Source organism: Amphiura filiformis, chromosome 8 (genome assembly GCF_039555335.1).
Source record: "Amphiura filiformis chromosome 8, Afil_fr2py, whole genome shotgun sequence".
Classification (NCBI taxonomy): domain Eukaryota; kingdom Metazoa; phylum Echinodermata; class Ophiuroidea; order Amphilepidida; family Amphiuridae; genus Amphiura; species Amphiura filiformis.
This window is the reverse complement of record NC_092635.1, coordinates 65,193,295-65,210,613: the sequence shown is the minus strand read 5'-3', so window position 1 is coordinate 65,210,613 and position 17,319 is coordinate 65,193,295. Positions and strand designations below refer to the sequence as shown.

The window sequence follows — 17,319 nt, the reverse complement described above, 5'->3', positions numbered from 1 at the left end:
AGTAGCATATAAAGGTTCCAGGATTTTAGTTTGAGGGGGTAAATTAAGGTGGTATAGCAATGAAAGTTCAGAAGGAAAGCAGCCAAACACAATGGGTGATTGCATCAAAAATGTTGCTAAAATTGCTTTTCAACTAAATTTAAACCTGTTCTAAATAGGCAACCTTTACTCAGTTGACTCATCGAAGTAAATTTCATCCACATTTCAACATAAATGTAATAAATCACACCCATTATAAAATGCTGATTGACAGAAAAATGATAGCAATAGACTCTAGTATTGAACAGGTGGTGATGGCCGCATTGCATTGCTCTAAATTCAGTAAATTTTCATCGTCAACCGTGTAATTGAACATTGGGATTATTTTGGAATTTTAAAACGCTTGAAATATCACAAACAAATAGGCCTATGTTAATAATTTAATATAAATACAAGCTACAACCGTTGGGGTTCAATAATGAACCCCACAAAACTATAACAAGTATATGGAAAATGCCATACGGCACGGCCCTGCACTTCTTAGATCGCCTTGATAAGAGTTCGAAGCCCTGTCGTTAACAGAGGGCAGTAAACTCGAGGTAAAGAATATCCCAAATCGCGCTAATGAGCTGGGCAGTAACCGTAGAAAAAGCTCGTTTCTAGGGAAAATTGACAAGTAACTTGCACAAATTTCTAGATACAGTTACTATAAGGTCGTGCGATGTATTCAAACCATTTGTTAACCATTTCTTTTTTAGGGAGCAATAATTATTTATCATGAATATTATTGTCATGTTGATGACATCATAGTTACTCGCATTTTGTTCATTTTTAAATTTTGAAACATTTAACGCTCAAACGTCACACAAAATCAATCACATATATTTTTCTTTATTTCACCAGAGTGTCCTTGCCAAGATTCTAGCATCAGACCATGCGCTTTCTCAAGATACAGCCTTCATAAGTGTTAGGTCACTTCTGTACAATTCTTATAATTTGTTTCATGCATACAAATAGCGATGCACGCGTTTTTGTTGTGTTTTGATAGGTTTTCATGTCCGATTTTAACGATAAAACATTATTCCCTATAGAAAAACAATATGGCAAAACATACAACAGTTTGTAACATTCTTCATGAACTTAACCATCTATGTTTGGATTGTGATGTAATTAACGTGTGTAATGAGATTTTCTCTTTCTGAATCTGACTTGTAAAATATTATTTTTCATCACAATTTCTCATCAAATTCATACATTTCTGGGTCAAAAGTCAGGTAAAACACTTTGTGGTTTTGAAATTTGGTTTAGAAATAACGCTAATAAAATCATTTGGGTTGATCAAGCAGTTGCTTTTTATGATTTTCAAGGCAATATGCATAAATGATGAATTTGCATGTACATAATTTTTCACTTCAGTAAGCTCGTCTTTTGACCAACGTTCATTATTGATCACGGGTTATATTGTATGCGATTGACATCAAAGAACCACATGTGTATGAGCTTATGCATTGAATTGAATTACACAATGGTTATTCAGGTTATTGATCGCTAGATGGAAGCGAACATGATACATATTACGTAGGATTCCATGCCTGTGCGGGGATTTGAACCCTAGCGACCAGAACTATGAACACTTTGAAGTGTTAGCACCTTGCAGGGCCGTGACGGCCGGGCGGTTTCACAAGTTGCCGGCTCGATCATGCCATTCGCCGCCTGGTATTGAATGCGTAACTATTGGGGTCAGGGGTTCAATTCCAGGTCAGAGAAAGCTACTTACTTCCTTCCTTCCTTCCTTTTACTTTCTTAATTTTTTCCTCCCATATTAAAGGCAAAAAAAAAATGAAAGGGAGTTCTGGTAAAAGCAAATTATAAGTATATAAATGTTTCATTAATTTAACCACCACTTCCGTTATTTCTTTCTGATATTCTCCTAACAGACAGTGTACAAGCTGACAACCTGCCAGTACTGTCAACATGTAGCTGGTCCATCACAGCAGAAGGGAAAGGCAGTTTCAATACAGCATGGAAAAATCTTATATGAGGGCGCATTTTTGTGCACTACCCCTTTTCCCAACTACATAGCCGATGTAAATGAAGCAAACATGTAGGCTTAACATCATTATCGAACAGACTTTATATAGCACATTTTATATTTTCTAAATCTACCTCAAAAACATTATGTACCGCACTATGATGTATTTTAAGTGAAATTATTGATTGGATTTAATATGGAGCCTATACAAATCTTCATACTACTGATCCTGGTCATCACCGCATCACACGCATCGTCGGTAAATTTAACATCAATAGACATTCTCCAGAGTGCCTCTGATGACTGCACAGTGGCAGCAAAGTGTGAACCTGTATTTAATACCACCTGCCTGGGAACGACCATCAACCATCGCTATACCTCCCATGTACTGGCTAACGATTCCCGTAGTCTGGCCGATATCCATGACAAGCTCAGCATGTGGCAAGGCTTACAGTATGTGCCAAAGTGTTGGGAAGTGATACAGGCTTTCCTGTGTGCTGTCTACATGCCAAAATGTGAGGACGGACGAGTTCAACTTCCAACGTAAGTTTGTTCTTTGTTTCTATCTTACTTTAAGGTTAAACAAAAAATTGTTTTGTCTCAAAGCCCATGGCAGTTTGAAAAATGAATGCGGAATGGTGTTTTTTTAAGATTTCTATTTTTTTACAGATTTTTTTAAAACTTAATTTTGAATTAAGATGTCATTATCGAGAGTTCAAAAGTACACACCATAAAATTGTGGTTGATTTACACAACTGAAGTACAAATATGAATTGTTTTATACCTAAACAATGCGAGAATCGAATCAAGTAACTTTTCTTCCAAATTTTTCTCAGAATTTCATATGAATTTGTTGTTTCAACTGATGTGGACGTGCTAAGAAAAACAAACACACACAGCGGTTTTGAGACAAAATAATTTTTTTCTTATATTTATCTCGTATTTGATTCGGAGTGGATGCATTCAATTACCTTTTACTATAAAAGATAAGAATGCAAAAGAATGAAAGAAAAGGTGATGTTGTCCTTGAAATTGAGGATGGGGGCTGGTAGCTGTTACTTCAGCTCCCCTTGTCATTGAGTACATGTTCCTGGCCACATACATGTATAGCTCATCTGTCCCGCTTGTCCGTACACAAAAGACCCAACATATTTTCCTTAAATGAAGAGCTTTGTTTCAAAACCCTTTACATCCACTTGAGCAATTTTCAGGAAACATCAAAAAATCATCAAAAGAAGTACTGATATAGGAGGGTTTGTAACAAAAGCAGTTTTTGGCAGGATGCTTGGGTATAGGATGAGCATCCAGCCAAATACTGCTTTTATTGAAAACCCTCTTATATCAGTGATTTTTCGGATGATTTTTAGATGCGTTCTCAAAATTGCTCAAGTGGATATTACAAAAAATGTAGGGGTTTTGAAACAAAGCTCTTCAAATATTTAGCAACTATAAAGATTCAAAACTTAAAAAAACTGTATATGAATACTAACTAATTCTTTAATCTGATGTTGTTGAATCCTACATGCAGGCATGATATGTGTTATATTACCAGAAGACCTTGTAAGATAGTTGACTTAGAGTATGGCTGGCCAGAGTTCTTACAGTGTGAAAAGAAGGATGATGTGCCGAGATTTCCATCCACATGTCCGACTGAGGCAAGTATTAAAAACTAATAACAGTCAGGAGGAAAATTAAGGTGTTCTTTAAAACCCTAACGCGCTCACTCCTTTTTGGTGAGGGGGAAGGGAAAGAAGAAGAAGAGAAAACCTTTTTCTCGGGTGTGGTTTTGAACCCCTGACCCCTCGGGTGCCAGACACGTGCACTGGCCTACATGTACATTGCCACGGGTGTGTAGCATGCCCGTCAAAGCTTTCCGCCACCATATGACTGATCGCACGATGACGCAATCGCATCATGTGTGATACTTGCCTGTGCCTATGCTTTGTGAATTGTGTTTTTTGTTGTTGTTTAGTATGTTTAGGGTAAAAATACACATACCGTAAACGTTCGCCTAATGGCGCCCTTGGACTCCTTTGCCTTGGGGTAAATTGCATGTACAAATAGAGAGCTCCCTCCTCTAAAAATCCCAACAAGAATTAAGGGTACGTGCCCTTATTGCTGGTGGGATTTTTATGGGAGGGCACTTCTAGTTTGTGTCTAAAATTCCAGTTATGTCAAGAGAGCCCATAGTGCCATTAGGTGAACGTTTACGATATAGGAGGAAAATTAAGGTGTTCTTTAAAACCCTAACACCCTTGCTTCTTTTTGGTAAGGGGAAAGAAAGGAGGAAGGTCTGAAGAAGAACTTACATTTTTATACACATATTTTGAATGTATTTACGATGGTTCTACACCCCCTGATAAAGTTTGTGACTAATTTTGCATTTTTCTCGAAAAATAACTACACACTGGTAACAAAAGTTATGTATATTATAGGGGCAAGGAATCCAAATACTTTGCTGAAATTTCGGTGATTCAAGACAAGTGGATCGTTAAAAATGAGGTACATTCTTGTGGTACCTCTTTTCTTATCACAAAAGAATTTGAACACTGTTTTGCCAATATCTCAAAAACAATATTAGCGACATCCGACTCATTCCCCTTGATTATGTCACATTTTGTTTCTTAAATTTGGGTAGGGTAGAGAGAGTGTGGGGACTTATATCCCATTTTAGGAGGGTTAGTCACTGGTGTACTAATACTCCCCACAACATTTCTGCCAGATTTGTGTAGGGTAGTACATGTAGTAGAGTGTTTTATGAGAGAGAGAGAAAGAGAGTGTGTGTAAAGGGTTGGGAGTGGGGCATTTGTGTCACAATTTTAGGAGGGTTAGTTACTGGGCTAATTTAATGTTTACTCTCCATACCCAGATTTGTTTTTAATTTGTGTATGGTGGAACAAAAATGTTTTTTGAGAGAAGGGGTGTGTGTGTGTAGGGGGGTAAGTATTTGCATCACATTTTAGGAGGGTTAGTTACTATAGTATTCATATCACTATTCACCACCATATTTCTGCTCAGATTTGTTTCTAGTATGTGTATCACTTTTTAGTAGTGTTAATTACTGGTGGGGTACTATCACTCCAATCCCCACCACATTTCTGCTCAGACGTACAATGTACCTACACTTGTCATGTATAGTACATCTGTTTTCCTCGTTACAGAATGTGTACAAGAGGGTGCGATTCAACACCACAGGTGAATGTGAGGCCCCGCTGGTAGCTACAAATAACGAGAGGAGCTGGTATGATAACGTAGAAGGCTGTGGCATCCAATGTAGAAACCCGTTATATACAGACGAGCAGCACTCACATGTGCACATATTTATTGGTGTCTTTGCTACTTTGTGTCTCGTCTCAACTTGCTTTACTTTGGTAAGTGCCATGATTTTTTAGGGGTTTTTTTGGGTGGGGTTGGATTTTTGCAATTTACAATTTGAAGAAAAAGATAATCATATCAATTTAGGTTAAAACAAGTTTTGAATATATCACCCTTCACTGCAAGCAGGTTGCACTCATCACCTGTGTATGCCTGCAATCATAAATTGAATGCAATACAGCTCTTTTCAAAGATACTAATCTTACAGGTGCAAGTGATAAGCATGATGTGAACATTCTATAGAATTACGATCCAGGTCTTCATCCCTGTTCTTTGACATCTGTGGTTCAATGCGATCGAGGTACCACATGAACACGTACTAGTGCAGTGCGATATATTGCTATGGTAGTTGATACTGTTAAATCATCACGGCCAATTCTAATGGTTTGGATTTTAAGATGATTTTTATTCAAAATGAATAAATTTGCTCAAATTGGGGGACAATTGCACAAAATCCGCTACAAAGCTATTTTTGTAGGAAATTTAACTTGAAAATTTTGTGTCCCATGTAGCTAAACCCGAGTGCCTGAAAATACTATCCTTCACAGCCTTAAATTAGGCCTACATCTTGGTAATCTTCCACCAACTCTAACACGCACCCCAGGCCTCGCCCACCCCTAAGGGATGGGGGTGAGGGGGGATCTGACACAAAATTATATCACCGTCTTGATGTACCCACAAAGTAGTGCCATATTTTAGAAACCACTCACTTCAATACAACAATGGGACATCTTAAGAATTATTATAGTGTACATTTCCACAAAGATGGGTAAAACTAAAACCTACTCTTCCCTTTCCCACTAATTTCCACTTCCAAGATGACAACACATTAGGCATGTTCAGGATAATGTTATTATCATATATCGCGATAAATTTTCATTGTCGTGATAATAGTTTGCCAGGCCACAATATTTTGATGGTAAAAATGTGTCTTCAGTTGAAATCCAAAAAGCAGGCAAGTGAGCAACCCGACAATGACGCCAATGACAATACCAGCAGCAATAGCTTCCAAGTGTGAGCAAACCGAGAATGTTGCCAATGACAATTATACCAGCAACAATAGGGCCACCAGACAAAGACTAACAATATTAAACGATAGTTTCATGTTTTTTCGAAACAGGAGCTTGGTCAAATAAAATGTTTTTAAGCTTCCCTCATTATCGCCATTATCGATTATGGCGATAATTTTGCTGGTGATATATGATATTGAAAAAGTGCCAATGAACATGCCTACAACACATAGGGTTATAATGCAGCCTCCCCTCATCCCCTGAGACTAATCTCAAGAGGTTTGGCAGTAACTTCATTTTGTCTTGTCTTTTCCAGATGACATTCTTCGCTGACTGGAAGAATTCTGCCAAATATCCCGCTCTTATTTTGTTCTACATGAATGGTTGCTTCTTTGTTGGTAGCATTGGGTTTTTGGCACAGTTTGCAACTGGGGCCAGAGAGGATATTGCTTGCAGAAAAGATGGAACCATGAGACTTGGGGAACCAAGGTATATATATATATATACAGGGTGTCCCAAAAGTCTCGATACCTTTTTAAACCATTGTATCTTTAAGAAGAGATAGTATACAGAAAATATGAAAACATATTTAGAAAGAGGACATTTGGGCAATTTTTTTGGTACCAAACTTGCTAATATTTGCATGTTGAAGTATGAAGATACGAGCAAATGTTTATCATATTGGAAAATCGTTCTTTCAACCGGAGAAACAAAAACACTTTTTAATAGTTAAATGCAAACGAATTGTCAAATTAACACCCTCTTCTACATTTGCTCACAATCCTAACAAAGTGACTTGGTAAAGTAATTTTCCTTATCTCAAGGATTTTATAATGTTTTGATTGAGTTGATACCCCTATCATTATTTACTGAATTGTCACATTGAAACTCCCCTTTTCATACTAAGTCAGAAGATATTATGCATGAATATAGCGCATATGCAAAAATGGTTAATGGGAACAAATCACCAGGAACATTGTCAACTTGAAACACTATTCCCAACAACTTCACATTATTTTTATTTTGTTCTTCCGTAGTTTGGACTTTTGTTTTGTTTTGCAAGTAGTCTATTCGGAATATGTTCAAGATGTCCATCATATAAATTCGCACACTTTCGCGTTTCTGACGGTGAAGTACTGAATGACGCTTCTGCAAGTGTCTCTTCAAGTTTTCTTATCTCACTCTTTATGTTTTCCTTCAAGTCGGGTATGCTGCGAGGTTTTGTGCTATACACTCGGTCTTTGAGAAAACCCCACAGAAAAAAATCAGGTTGACTTAAATCCGGAGAATGAGGTGGCCAAGTTTGATCAGTTTTGAGGAACATGATCTTCTCATGGAAACGATTTTCAAGCCATTGGAGAGTCACTTTGGCTGTGTGTGGAGTCGCACCGTCCTGTTGAAGCGATTGTTTTGCTCTGTGACCCCCCCTCCCATTCCATTCAAGCGCATTCAGCGGTTTGTTTTTGCAGAGTGCTGACATTTTGTATGCATGAATAAGTGATAAATGGCGTTGTATCAACATGACTTACAATATTCAACAACAAATTCACATTCTATGGTTTTATGCCGAAACGAAATCGGCCCGGTCAAACTTACTCAAAAGAAGTTCAACGAACATTATCAACTCACTGGACATGCTCGAGCACCATCAAAATGCTGCATAAAAACATTGTCAGCAAATTCTTTAAGACAGGATCAGTACGTGATTCAGTGCGCTATGGACGTAGGAAGACAAGGCGATACACAAAACATTAATAAAGTTGCTGTATCTGCAGCAAGCCCAAGAAGATCTGTGAATGTTCAGAAAAGGAATGACTGCTGTGTGGTACTACGCGTTATGTGCCTATACATTCATCTAATATTATTTTTAAGTCGGAGGCACAAAAGGGGGCACGTTTGGTACCAAAAAAATTGCCCAAGTGTCTTCTTTCCAAATATGTTTTCAAATTGTTTGTATACCATTTCTTCTTAAAGATACAAAGGTTTAAAAAGGTATCGAGACTTTTGGGACACCCTGTATATATATTTTTGCAATTGTTTGATATCTCGATCAAATTGACAATGTTTGTATTGAATTTTGAAAATTGATGTTGTGCAAAAGCATCATTTTGCATATTATACAGATTCATGAAGATGTGTTTACATCAGTAGCACGAATTTGCGGGTGATAAGAAACTTTGAAATGGAATAGTGTAAAAAAAAAGTACAAAACGGTAAAAAGACAGGAAGAAAATTAGAAATGGATTTGGAAGATTTGGCCCCATTGATATCCTGCCAATTATCACACCTGATTTAATAGGGGATTACATGTGGTAAATCAGATGTCAGATCCGCATTGTAGGACTTTGTGACACAGGCCCTGAGGGCATTCACCAACATTTTCATCACATCTTATTAAACTCATTAAGCCATTGGAATTCATAAACCCATTGTAAATTTTAGTATATAAATCCTATGGATGAGAATAATGATGACTTCCAAGAAGTACGAGATTGAGTATGTTTTTTTCTACCTTAACCCACTAAAGACCACTAAATAAAGACCTGGCTAAATATTTATCATTTTTACTGTACATCATTTATCATATGTTAATTGTTACCATGGCTCGAAAAAGTGAGGAATTTGGGAAGCTCATTCCCAGGAAATGTTGGTGTTTGGAGGGAAATTCTGGTATTTGGAGGGAAATTGTGTCTTTGTTGTATATAAAAACATGCTATAAATTGTGGGAAATTTAGCTTGCTTCCCGGGAAATTAACATTTTTTCGAGCCCTGATTGTTACTATAATATACTAGATTTCGCGGTTCTCGGGTTGGGTGGTTCTTGTGACTATCTCTAATTACCCAACACCTGTTACCCATATATGGCAATTGGCAATCTTTTGAAAGTAGTGATACATTTACTCTTAAAAAACACAAAAAGCAGGTCTTTTTGAACAACTTTTATTTTTTCAATTTTTACAGTGGATTGGCACCTGATTTTGTAGAATTAGCGATATAGGCCTACTTGCCCTGACCTTTTAAACTACTAATAGGCCTCTGCACGTGTGCCGTTTTGGAATCCGATGAGATGCCTGCACGATTAACCACACTGTAATGCTTTCCGATGCTTGCACTGCGCCCGTCGGTATACTCCAAGCGACTCTGCGATAGCTTCAAGACGCGATATCGCACATGAAAGCACGCGCGTTAGCGAAAACACGCCAGACGCCGATAAGCGCTGACGGACGGACGGACACTCTATGTGATTAGTATTATGATTTTGTAGTCAAATCTCAATCCCCTTTAACCATTACATTGCTACCATAAACTGCCAATCAGCAAGAATATTACATTTATATGGATATCTACCATATTTCTGATGGATTATTATTATTTAATATTTTGGGTGATTTTTAAAAACTGAAGGTTAAAAATAATATATATCAACTGGCTGACCATCTTGATTTCTCCCATTTAAAAGGGCATTTCGTGATCCACAGCATCATTTCCCCACTTTTCTCAAAAAAAGTTGAGATTTTTATATCACTGGAAACCTCTGGTTACATAATGCTTATGTACAAAAAATATCTTGCAGATTAATTCGTTTAGCAAAGATATAGTGACATTTGAATTTCGTTCTGGTGCACCAGAACGAAATTACCACACATTGTCTATGGAGCAGTGTAATGCACATAATCACGCGTAACTCGCAAACGCAAAATCGGAATCAACTGAAATTTTTGGGAATAAGCTTTTTTCGTGGATATCTACTGAAAAATGTCATAAAAAGAGGATGCTAGGATCACGAAATACTCCTTTAAGGGCAACACAGCAATTTCTTTTCTAATTCTTTTTTTTTTCTTCGCCTAACATACCTCTCTTAATTCTTTTTACATTATAACAGTGAGGGAGAGAATTTATCGTGTGTGATCGTCTTTGTCATTGTGTACTACTTCATCATAGCTGGGTGTATATGGTTTGTCAATCTAGCATTAGCATGGCATCTGGCCTTTAGAGCCCTGGGTACACCTAGGGATGTATTACAGGGTATAACGGCATATATGCACATAGCTGCTTGGACTATACCATTGGTAATGGTTGTGATAATACTAGCAACTAACGAGGTAAGTTAAATAATGACCTATGTCACCTAAGTTTGCCATCACTTAATTCCCCGGGTGGGCGAACCTGTCCCTAGGGCGAACACTCCCCGCTCTCCCCTACATTCAGAGCAGTTTGGAGTAAAATAAATTCTTTGGCATAATAATAATATTGTTCATTTATGTTTGTGCAGCTCTGTCAACAACTGGAGTATTATGGAAATGTAATGTACACTAGCAATTCTTAAGTTTAACCATCCATAAGGCTGACATTAAAATTTTTAACCTGATTGTTGGGAGTGGCTTTCTTTTCCTTGTTCTTTGTCTTCAAATCTGTTTCTCACTTCTCTTTCCATACAGGCCAGCATGCTTATATAGGCTTTTTAGCCTGGCTTGAGCATTTTGTTTGAGCCTGGGTCCCATCAAACAAATTGTCGATTTGTTTTTTACAAAGATGTTAATATGTTTTGTTTCAGGTGGATGGTGATTCCGTAGCAGGGATATGTTTTGTGGGATATCAGAATCATTACTACAGAGCCGGGTTTGTTCTTGTTCCACTTGGTGCTATGCTAGCTGTTGGTGGCTTCTTCCTTGTAAATGGTAAGTCCTATCCAGGGGGTGGCAGACAGGGGGGATAGACCTGTCTCTCAGAAAAATATTGTCAGGTGAAATTGTGACGGAGAATGAAACTCTGAAAAATCAGCCCATTTTGGATTCTGCTTCTCTTCCAATTGGGACAATATAGCATGGATATATCTTGCTATTTTACTTGATTTTTATGCTCAGTCAACACTCTGATAGTTCTAGGGGTTCTATACATACAGGACAGCTGAAGACGAAATGGGTCTAGAAATTGCAAGAACCCTCAAAATGGTTCTTCCTGCCCTTAGTTTACAGAACCTTTTTCATGGTTCCTGGCCTTAACTGAACCTTTTTAGTTCTTTGTAGAACTCTTTTAGGTTCTACACACAGGACAACTTTTTAAAACCTTTTAGGTTCTACTTTTAGGTACAGAAAATGACCCGAGTTACATGTAGCCTGCTAATTAGCTAGCTGTTGTAGAGTCAATGAACTCTTTGGGCTTAAGTTACAGGCAAAATACCCAATTCTCAGCCTTGAGAGCCAATTTGGGTACACACAAATGTTTGCGTCAAGCGTACTACTCAAAGACCACATGCTTACGGCGCAAACACAGCTTTTGAGAATTTACCAATCACGGTTTTTGAATACGGTTGTCGCTAGGCAAGGTCAAGGTTTGGGCATGTAGTTCGCACGATTATGTTATTCCATGAAAAGTACGCTGACCCAGAAGGTACATCCTCTCATGATCGAGAATGAGATATTTTACTAATTGTAATGATTCATTTTGGCCCTTTTTGCTGATAATATATATATATGGAACCAGGCCCGTATGCAGGATTTTTTTCGGGGGTGGCTGATTTTGAAAAAGTGGACTTTTTTCCAAAATTTGAACATTTTTTGACATTTTTGCTCGCTACACTAACAAAGTCTGAAATTTTGGGACTTTTTGTACACTTCGGCAAATTGGGGGGGGGCATACAAGTTTGGGAATTTTTGCACCCAAAAGTATGACTAAGCTCCAATGCAAATTATGCTTTAAAATTGAAATTTTTTGTTATTTTCACATTTCAGGTCTTATAACACTTTGCAACTTAGAAAGAGATAATCCTGGCTTACTAAATGACAAAGCTGCTAGTCGTATTAAAGGAACAATTGCCAGAATTGGTAAGTTATTTAAACCAATGGACATTCAGTTGAATTGGAAAAAACACACAAATCATTCAGTTAGTAAAAGGAGTATTTCGTGATCCTAGCATCCTCTATTTATGTCAGATATCTACGAAAAAAACCTATTCCCAAAATTTCAGTTAATTCCGATTTTGCGTTCGCGAGTTATGCATGATTATGTGTATTACACTGCTCCATAGACAATGCGTTGTAATTTCGTTCTGGTGCACCAGATTCACGATATCTTTGCTAAACGTTATGTAGCCAGAGGTTTCCAGTGATACAAAAATCTCAACTTTTTTTTTTAAAAGTGGGGGATGAGGCTGTGGATCACGAAATGCCCCTTTAAGGTTTTATTTCAAACTCTAATGGTGACCCATGATAATCAAATTTCTAGAATTTACATTAATCACACCGAAACAGAAATAATGGAATTTTGCAGGCAGCAGCTTAATCAGCGCCAATATTGCAACATTGAAACAAACAACTATACAAATATCCATCCCCACCCCACCACACGTACCTACGAAGGCAATGAGGATAAAGTGCCTTGCCCAAGGACACAACACGTTGGCACAGTGATAAAATTTTAAGGAGATAAAAATGTTTTTGACTTTTTCTTTTTGGATTTTGTCCCTGTATTTTGAGTCGGGCCCCCACACCACCTCTGGGCATCGATCCCCTCCCAATTCCATCCATGTTGGTATGCTATATTGCATTGATAAAGGTAAAGATCTTTACATACATAATAATGGTAATTATCAAGACACATAACGATTTATTTTGTAATAATTTTGCAGGTATATTTGCCAGTCTGGCCTTTGCATTTGTCTTTATTACATTTGCCTGCCATCTCTATGAGTTCACACATCAGGCACAATGGGAAAAGGGATTCCAGGATTATTTGGTGTAAGTCATTACAGTATCTTATCTAGTCTTGTCTTGTCTTGTCTTATCTTATATTGAGTCCTGTATGTTTATTGCCCAAAACAAGGAACATAATTAAAATAATTATTATTGATGTCTTTCTACCAGCACAACAGAGCTAATCCAGAGTTGTTTTATTACACCTGATAGGCCTAATTGGTACATCCGTATCAAAATGATGCACTTGTGGGTTGCTACATGTGTCTCATTTCACATAATAGCTAGGAATAAATACCATTCTCATCTCAAGTGGATGTCACTTCAAATCACCCCAAGTCACATGGTTTGGGAATGTGTTCTGCATTCCTGCATCTTGTGATTTGGAGATGATTTGAAGTGACCATGCACCGCTTGAGATGAGTCTGGTATTTATTCTTGTCTTTTATGTAAAAAGAGACACACGTAGCAGCTGACAAGTGCATCATTTTGATATGGATGTACACAAGTGAACAAAGTATAGTGCTCTGTTCATACAAGCCATATTAATTTTCACCAAATGTGCTCATGGTCCAAGTATATAACAGATCACCTACTTTTTGATCAGTGCTGAAATCAGCCTGGAATTAACCTGTGATTGAGGGAATGAAATGTACAAAGGCTTTTCTATAACAAGTACAAAGGCTTTTCTATATCAAGTGGTACTGAAAAGCCTACCCCTAGTAATCAAAATTTTATTTAATACATAATTCTTTATCATGACAAAACTATATCTGTGCAACTCAAATCAAAAATGATAACAGTGCTGTTGCAAAAACTTCATATTTTGGTCAGGTCATAAGACCTGAATTATTTTCATTAAGATTATGTATATAGGAGTAATGACTTCATGCATGATTTCAAATACTGCATACTTTAACTTTATACAGCTTTTGAATGTGTATTTCAAAAGCACCAGTTGGTCAATTGTTCATTACCGTAACCCACCCCCATTTTTGAAGTGAAATCTGTGATCTAGGGGGGTGGGCTTATACCCAAGTGGTTACGGTACTGATCTTTCTAGCCCAATAATTTTGATATATTTGTTATCTTTACTCCTCATACAGATGTGAAGCTAATGTAACCATATTGAGTGGCACCAATAGCAATGGCCCATTACCAAGTTGTTCCATTCAATCAAGACCAAGCCTCAGCGTGGTATTAATACACCTGTTTTCTATGTTTGGTGCCGGGATAGCCATGAGTATGTGGGTGTGGACGGCTTCCACCATTGCAATCTGGAAGCGCTTTTGGAAAAAGTAAGTTGGAAGATTTTGAAAAAGTGGATGTTTTTCCGGGGGGGGGGGGGCAATTTCGTGAAAAGTGAACTTTCTTCCCAAAATTTGGACATTTTTTGACCAAAAAAGCGTAAAAACTGAAATTTTTGCTCGCTACTCAGGCAATTTGTTATATTTTGGGACTTCTTGTATACTTTGACAAATTTGGGGGAGATGGTGCGTACGGGCCTGAGCAGACGTTAACTTCATACTGATATAAATATTGAAGGATATTCATAACATCCACAGTGCGGTGACTGTATAATGAAGGCACTTCAACCAAACAAATTAAATCAAAGTGAAGCACAGATTATGTCAATTGGTGTCGATCAGTATCAGCCCTCGAATTAAGGATCTGAAGGGGCACGGCAACTTTTTTAGGGCAAGTTGGTAATTGCCTTGGATTTTCACTGAAAAGGCAAGGCAGCACGACAGTTTGTAATATTTCAAGAGGGCATCATGGCAACTGTTGAAAATTTGAGAAGGGCACCAAGGCTATTTCTCAAAAGTGAAGAAAACACACACAAACAGTCTGATGATAGATGATTTTATAATGGAGCTGGGGCACCGACGGCAACTTCATTAGAGGGCACGGCAAGTGACTGCCTTGGGTAAAGGACATATTTTGAGGGCATTACGGCAGTGGGGATGGGCACCCACAGCAAAATGCCATGGATGCCGGGGGTTATTTTGAGGGCTGTTCAGTATCAAAATGTTTTGTAAAATTGAGAAAAATGGTCAGAAGGGTCATTAATAGTCCAAAAAAAGGTTCATGTTGGGATTTAAGGCATTTTAAGCGAGAGAAAATGGGCCATGCTTTGGCCCCATAGTCCAAAAAAGGTTCAAGTTAGGGTTTAGATTAGGATTAGAGATATGGTCAGGATTAGGGTTAGCTTTAGCATTTGGGTTAGGGATAGGTTATGTTAGAAATATAGTCAGATTTATGGTTAAGGTTAGGATTAGGGCTTAAGTTGGGGATAACATAAAGTTCATGGTCATGTTTAGGGTAAGGGTAATAGAGTTTATTCTAAGTTATTGGGTTTTTGGACTAAGACCCTTCCGACTATAATTGACCTGTAAGGGAGAAACCATATGAAAGAAATATTTGTTAAGGGATGAAATCAAAACTCAACCGGCAGTCAACCACCGGTTCCAGGCAGTTCTGTCCATTTTGAGCTGGTTTCTATTGTTCTTTAAACAATATATGGTTCAACAGCCGGTAACCGCCGGTCAACCAGTGGATGAGTTTTGATTTCATCCCTAAGGCAGAACGTATGTGCCAATAGTCTTGGATTATAATGTGTACTAATAGGGGAACACCAACATTGCATATTATATAGTGCATGCTTGTAACAAGACATGGCGATGTATTCACTTTCAGAATTACAAGGCAGCCCATCAATGAGCCCTTGAAGTTGAAAAAGAGTCGAATGATAGCCAAGGCATTTGCTAAGAAGAAAGGCACGGCTGCTAGAATGGAGGAACATGAGAGGCTGTCTGTAAGCTTTGAAGAAGCCTCACATGATGATGCTATTGGTAAGATTGAATTCCTGTCATCATGGCCATTTAGTGTTTGGATTAACATTTTTGAAGTGGATTAAAATGAGTTGGGCAAACAGAATCATAACGCAAGTGGATTAAAATGGGTTGGGCACTTGGTATTGAAATTTAGTAGCAGAGATGCCAACCCTCTCTATTTTAGAGGGAGGTTCCCTATTTTTGTAAACCGTTTTGTCCATTTTGACACCCAAATTTGGCATCCTCCCTATTTCTGACAAGTTATACTTGTGCCAATGAAGATTTTGAAAACTTCCCTATTTTTGTTTGAATCCTCCCTATTTTCTGGATGTTAATGTTGGCATCTCTGTAGTAGTTGTGTGAAATGGGTTGGGTACTGGAATCAAAATTATAGTGGTGTAAAATGAATGGGGTACTCGGAATCAAAATTTAGGAGTGGTGTAAAATGAATGGGGTACTCGGAATCAAATTTTAGGAGTGGTGTAAAATGAGTTGGGCACTCTGAATTAAAATTAAGTAGTTGTTTAAAATGGGTTTGGCACTTTCGGAATTGAAATTTAGTAGTGGTGTCAAATGGGTTGGGCACTCAGAATCAAAATTTAGGAGTGGTGTAAAATGAATGGGGCACTCGGAATTGAAATTTAGTAGTGGTGTAAAATGGGTTACAACCTTACTAAATAGGGCATTTACATTTGTGAAATGCGAATAATGATTTTATAATGGACGTCATTCATTCATGTGGATGGGGGCTAGTGCTTTAAAGAAGATTTTTTAGAGTGTTTACTACTATCGATGCACCTTATTTTGACAGGTATGAAATTTGACCTGCCGTCCAAGGGCAGCTTTGGGTCATCGGATTCATCTGTATTCAGGGGTAATGAAGTACCTACAAAGTTACTCAGTAGGAGAGGAGCTTGTTCTATTGCCAAATCACCAGGTAAACATTTGTCTTATGTGTATACCTCATTTCAAAAAAATATTAAATTTAGTGTGTACAAACTAATAATAGATACACTGGTCAAAAAGCAGTAGAACTAAATCCATGAACCTGTGAACGTTACTAAAGCTTTGTTACAAAACCTGCTTCCTGCCGCCTCATGTAACAAGCTGGAAGCTAGTGAATAACAAAGAATGAGGCAGCCTATTTGCTTGGTTAAAAGAGAATGTTAGACACAATTAAGATATGTGAGGAGATTGGAAATGATGCAAATCTAAGAAGTTATGATTTAAATCCATAATGTACAATATTTTCAAAGAATTTGGTAAAAAAAATTTCCAAGAAGGGAATAGACTCTCTAAATTTCAATTGATATACCTGCATTTTGTAATCAGTCATTTCTATTGTGAGCGCTTTGACCACTTAAATTTTTCACACCAACATGTAACCACTGTAAACA

The 17,319-nt window shown here is 37.7% G+C and overlaps 1 protein-coding gene across 1 annotated transcript in view; it reads left to right on the top strand.

Annotated features, from left to right (window-relative positions):
- The window catches only part of LOC140159362 (protein smoothened-like), a 29,052-nt gene that overhangs the window by 8,727 nt on the left and 3,006 nt on the right, over positions 1-17,319 (top strand). Inside the window, exons 2-12 of the mRNA XM_072182809.1 lie at positions 1,917-2,554; positions 3,540-3,666; positions 5,173-5,382; positions 6,713-6,885; positions 10,280-10,499; positions 10,952-11,075; positions 12,129-12,221; positions 13,025-13,133; positions 14,195-14,386; positions 15,786-15,940; positions 16,734-16,859. Coding sequence (XP_072038910.1) covers positions 2,208-2,554; positions 3,540-3,666; positions 5,173-5,382; positions 6,713-6,885; positions 10,280-10,499; positions 10,952-11,075; positions 12,129-12,221; positions 13,025-13,133; positions 14,195-14,386; positions 15,786-15,940; positions 16,734-16,859 — 1,876 coding nt within the window. The 5' untranslated portion in view covers positions 1,917-2,207. The remainder of the gene's footprint in view (positions 1-1,916; positions 2,555-3,539; positions 3,667-5,172; positions 5,383-6,712; positions 6,886-10,279; positions 10,500-10,951; positions 11,076-12,128; positions 12,222-13,024; positions 13,134-14,194; positions 14,387-15,785; positions 15,941-16,733; positions 16,860-17,319) is intronic.